Below are 5,873 nucleotides of genomic sequence, written 5' to 3'. Positions count from 1 at the left end.
TCCCTACAGGAAATTGAAACAAACCTGATTTCTCTAAGCTCTTACGGTACTAATTCATCTCTTTTATAACTTTCCTATATTTGTCAGTGTAATTTCACTTCCAAAAATCTCACTTTGACTCTGACATCAGTCAGCAGCAACAAAATCAATCTGTTTTTAAGTTAACTGGGTCACACTTCCCCTCCCTGAAGTAAGAACGAACCTGAGGAATCAGAAGCTCTGTAATTTGTACTGTTTTTTTTTATCTCTTTTCATTTTACTGAATTAGTGTTGTGATTATGTAGTTAACATCTGATTACAATCGCTTTGTTCTACAGTGTATTACTAACTGCTGTTCCCCTTACAAAATGATGGGACAGATGCCACTGGACAGTAGGGCATGAGACAGTAAGAATGTCTATGTGTAGCTGGCTAGTAATCTGAAAGACTTAGTGAAATAACTACTTAGGAGTTCAATCCAGTAAGGAATTCTTTACTTTTTTTTTTTTTCAGGCAGAACTAAAATCACTGATTTCTCTCTTGCTTGTATATTATCTATACACATGATTTTTTTAAGAAATTATTTTATTTTCATTCAAAAATAATACATGGATAGTTTAAAAAAATAGATGCTACAAGAGATGATAAACAAAAAGAACAATTTCTAAGCCTCCTCCCATACTGCTTCGAGAGACAACAAATTTAAACTCTTAGCCATTTCTTCTAACATTCACTTTGTGCACTACTAAGTAATATGCTTATACTGTTGTTATTGGTTGGTCAAGACATTATTCGTAGACTTGCTTTCATGGCAAATGAAGTAGCTTTCTTCAACCATTCTATCCCACTCCCCTTTCCCTTCCCCACAATAGAGTCACATAAAAAATTTTGGTTAAAGCAATATCCAGGGTTTATATTTTATATGTTATACAAATTATATAAATACAATTCACTGCTGAATTGTACTTATTATGTATAAATAATAAATACAAGTATATATTATGATTATATTTTTTCCTTGAACAATGTTTTTATTAAAGTTAATCACTGCCTTGGTCCTTCATTTGCTTAATCTCAAGTCTGTACCATTAATTTCCAGAAGTCCAACAGATCTATCAAATTCCCATCAATATTATTTTCCAGATCCCACAAATATACAAATAATCTATTGATTCCATTTTCTCCCCTGATCCTCCATCCTTTGCTATAATCTAGACTGGCTGCTACTTAAGTCTCCTACAAATCTGAGGTCCTTGGACTTCCCCTTCTCTTCTCTCCTGTTGGATCCCATTTCCTGGACCTCATTCTCTATTAGCTTCCTACGGAAGGATGTAAGGAAGAGAAATTTTGAGCCCTGGCCTATATGAAAATACCTTGTCTTATGTTTATCTGCAGACAGATTCCAGAATAGATAACTTTTTATCTCTGAATTTGGGGGGCACTGCTTCATTTTCTTCTAGAATCTAAAACTGCATTGAGAAATCCAGTATTCTCATTCCCAGTCTTTTCTATGTGCCCTGACTTTTCTTTCTGAGAGCTTTCAAAATCTTCTTTTTATCCATGATACGCTAAAATTTTATGTGTGGGTCTTTTTTCTGCCCCTTGTTCTGGTTACTCAGTCACTGGGCCCTTTCGATTTTCAGTTCTGGGAACTGTTCTAGTATGATTTCTTTGATAATTTTCTCCTTCCCATTTTCTCCAATGCTTGATTTCTAGAATGTGTTATTTTATTGGAATATTTAATTTGAAACTTATTCTGAGCCAGTTAATGTTTTATCTAAGCACTTTTCACGCATTAACTAATCTAATTCTCGTAACTAACCTGAAGTACGTATTATTATTCCCAGTTTACAGATGAGGAAACAAAGTCACAGAAAGGTTAATTAATTTGCCTGTAGTCACACTGATAGCATTGGTAAAGTCAGGATTCAAATCCAGAAAGTCTGCTTCCAGAACATAGTCTTAACCAGTAGACAGTACTGCCTATTAAACACTGGATCACCTGGGTTGGCCCTCTATTTTTCTTTTATCACTTTCCAACTATTTTCCATCCTTTTTTTTTTTTTACCATTCTGCATTACTTTCTGGCTCCACTATATGTGATCCTATATAAGTTACTTCCCTATAAGTAACTATGTGATCTTATATAAGGTACTTCCCTATTAAGTTTTGGTTTCCTTATCTGTAAACTTATTGGTAAACTTAGAGTGCTGTAAAATGTTCTTACCATTTTCTAACCCTATGAAGGAATAACCTCATAGTATTAGGAAAGTGTCTCGTCCTTAAGTGCTCAATAAATGTTCATTACTATTACTATTACTGTTACTATTATTATGACTTTATTAATACTGGTACTATAAAGTGATCCATCCTGTGCCACAGCTGCTTAACTTGCTTAAGCATACCAGGCCTAAGCCCCAGTCTTTTCTACAGAATGAATCACAGCTGAGAAAAACATGTAACAAAAATAAGACATTTCTATCGACTGATTATTGGACACACCCTAGCTATGGGGGAATACACTAAATTCCTTGACTTTCTTTCCAACAACTTCTAGCAAATATCAAGCCTGGGAATTTTCCAAACTACACTTCTCTATTAAATCCTCACATCTTCCTTTCCTCATCAATTCCTCAGGCTACAGCTCTCCTTGGATTCAACAAGAAATTGAGAATCACCTCAAATACCACCTGGCAGCTCTAAAGCCCTTAAAATGAACTTTCCCTGACAGCACCATTACTACTATTTTTTTTTTTTTTTTTTTTTTTTTTTTCTTCTTTTTTTTTTTTTTTTTTTTTTTTTTTTTTTGCTAGTCTCCACAATCAATGTTATTTTTATAGCTTTTTTACCATACTGGGCTCTTATATTATCTTCAGTGAAATCCAGCGAGGCCCGCAGACTAAGGTGACTACCATGATTCCTGCCTCTGGGTATTTACCCCTGGAGTAATCCCCCTCCCTCTGAGTATATTATCTGTGACTTGCTTCTAGCCAATAGCATATGGCAAAAGTGACAGGATGTACGCAATAACATTCCACAAGAATACCATGTTCCTTCTAGCAAGAAGACCCTTTCTTACTGGCTTTGAAGAAGTAAGTGGCCATGAATGTGAGCTACCTATAAAGAAGGTCCCATGGCAAACAAATGAAGGCAGCCCCCAGTCAACAACCAGACAGAGTCCAACAGCCTGCAAGGAACTGAATCCTGATAATAATCACATGAGCTGGGAAGGAGATCCTTTCTCAGTTGAGCCTCCGGTAAGACCCAAGCCCTGACCAATACCTAGAATACAGCCTTGCAAAGGACCCAGTTAAGCCATGCCTGGACTCCTGACTGACAGAAACTGTGAGATAATTAACGTGTATTAAGCCACTTACCTTGTGGTACTTTGTCATGCAGCAATAGATAACTAATGTACCCAGCTAGTATCTCAGCGTATATAATTCATTCAATACAAAAAAATATTTACTGAGCACTCCCTACTAAGTTCAAGTTAATAATACTATTCTAGGCACTGGGAATGCAGTACAGAATGAGCCAGAGGAAGGTACTTCTCACATCAGTCAATAAAAAAAAAAATACCTAATAGAGTCAAGTAGTGATGGGGGCATTTGAGCAAGGACTAAATGAAATGAGAAAATGTGACACGAAAAGATCCTGGGGGGAGAGTACTCCAAGTAGAGGAAACAGCATTGGAAAAAAGCCTGGATGCAGGAATATGGCAAGTCCAAGGAACAGAGGAAGTTTGAGGATAGGTTATGTAAGCCCTTGTAGAAATCTGTTCTAAGTGTGACAGAAAGCCTTTAAAGTGTTTTGGGCAGGGACTGACATGATTTGATATATATTTTCTAAAGATCACTCTGGATGCTTATAATAGAAAACAGAATGGGTTGGGGGAAAGAAAAAAGACAGAGAGACCAATCAGGAGACTACTTAAGGTGAAAGATGATGATGGTCTGTACTAGAGTAGTGGTGTTAGAGATGGTGAGATGATATGCTCAAGATATATTCTGAAGGTATGGCAAACAGCATGTGCTCATAGCTCAAACACAGAACCTAAGAGAGAAATAAAAGATGACTTCTAGGGAGCAATTACATGAATGCTAGTGCCATGTACTTCAACTGGGAAAACTGGAGGAAATAAAAGACTTGGTGGGAAAAACAAATCCAAAGTCCTATCTAGACATATTAAATCTGATGTTTATTAGACATTCGGGTGGAGATGTTAAGTAGGCAACTGGATACAGAGTCAGGAGAAGCTGACTCTGGAGTTCAAAATGTGCACATGAGCTTATAGATAGTTTTAGGACATGTAATAACATAAGAGTACACAGAGGAAAAATATAGACGGAGAAAAAGTCCAGGGACTGACTCCTGTGAAAACAGGAAAACAGCCAACAAAGAGACTAAGCAAAAACAGCCAGTGAGGTAGGAGAACTAGGAGAGTGTAGTGTTTCAGAAGCCAATATAAAAAAGTTTTGAGTGGGAGGGAAAAAGAGCAACTGTATCAAATGATGTTGACAGGGCAGGTAAGATGAGGACTGAGAACGAATGACCCCTCTATCTGTAACAAGGCAGTCATTAGTGAATTTGACAAGTCAAATGGTAGGGAAGAAAGACTAACTAGAGGGGTATCAAGAAAGAACAGGAAGAAAGTAATGTGGAGATAATAAACATGGAGACTACTATAAAAGGTAGACTGAAGGTGGGGGCATACTCTTGAGGTCAAGACAGAAATTCTTAACTTTTATTTGAAGTTGGACTGTATCATGACATGCTTGTATGCTTTCAGAAAAAAGTCTAGCAGAGAGGGAAAATACAATGCTGGAATAAATAAAAAATAAACAAAAAGGAGTGGGATGTAGTACACACATGGAACTTAGACTTTAGATAAAATAGAGGAATGGCAGAGTGTATATACGACTGGCTGCTTACAGCAAACAATGAATTAGAACAAGCCACTTGGGAGCTGTATCATCCATATATTAAGCTAAATTTAAAATCCAGTACTCCTCCCAAGATTAAAATCTTTAAGAAGGAAACATAAAGCTAAAATAACCTTCTTAATTACTAAATTCAGTCAAATGCAAATCAGAAAGAGAAAAGTTTTTATAATTTTTCCCAGAGGAGTTAAAACCTACCTGGACTCTCCACTCTCTTATAGTGGTATGGGTTGATACAAACTTCCTTTTGCTTAGATCCAAAAGGAAATTCACAAATATCCAATGGCTTTAGCTCGTGATGACTCTGCAAATCAGGCCAGCGCCAAACACGACAATATATAACATGGGGCAAGCCTTTTCTGTGAGAAACCTGCAGGCGTCCATCTAAAGATCTGGGAATAGTGACACATTTGCTTGGCTGTCCTGGACTGCTCAAGGCTTTCTCCAGTTCCTCCATGGCACCCTTTTTCTTTTTTAGTTTTTTCACCAAAGCATCGACTGCCTTTTCTGCCCATTTCTCCTCTTCATCACCTTGCTTCCAGCCCAACAATCGCTTTACTGCTGGACTAGTAAAAGAAAACAAGCTGGCCATTGACGTCATTTGATTTAAATCTTCAGAAACCTTCCTGCAACTCAAAGTCAGATCACAAGTGAAAAGTCATATACAAGTCCTAAACAAAAGTTCCAATTAAAAAGGGAGGAGTGACATTTATCTTCATAAGTGCCATAAGCTTCTTTCATTGGTTCAAGTCCTGAAAGAGAAAGGGGGAAAATTTAAATGAATGCAATTAACATACATTTAAATCAATATAATTTGAAAATCATATTACTTTTAAATAACAGCAGAAAAGGATTACAAAGTAAAACAAAAAACCTACGTCTAGAAAGAGAAATTTTCTTAGTCCTGTGACCACTCACTTCCTTCTTCATAATATGAATAATTCACTGGCA

At 36.6% G+C, this 5,873-nt stretch overlaps 1 protein-coding gene across 3 annotated transcripts in view; it reads right to left on the bottom strand.

Moving 5' to 3' along the window:
* The window catches only part of SMAD5 (SMAD family member 5), a 26,421-nt gene extending 20,748 nt beyond the window's left edge, over positions 1 to 5,673 (bottom strand). For 2 of the 3 annotated variants that reach the window (XM_007461390.1, XM_007461391.1), the window contains exon 1: positions 5,121 to 5,514. In XM_007461390.1, the coding sequence (XP_007461452.1) occupies positions 5,121 to 5,514 (394 nt within the window). Of the gene's footprint in view, positions 1 to 5,120 lie in introns of all 3 variants that reach the window. The other variant, XM_007461389.1, reaches the window with a different exon arrangement.
* Positions 5,674 to 5,873: the final 200 nt, after the last annotated feature.

The sequence above is a fragment of the Lipotes vexillifer genome, unplaced genomic scaffold (assembly GCF_000442215.2).
Source record: "Lipotes vexillifer unplaced genomic scaffold, Lipotes_vexillifer_v1.1 scaffold217, whole genome shotgun sequence".
In the NCBI taxonomy this organism is placed as follows: Eukaryota; Metazoa; Chordata; class Mammalia; order Artiodactyla; family Lipotidae; genus Lipotes; species Lipotes vexillifer.
Note: the sequence above shows the minus strand (reverse complement) of the source record. Positions and strands in the feature narration are given on the sequence as shown.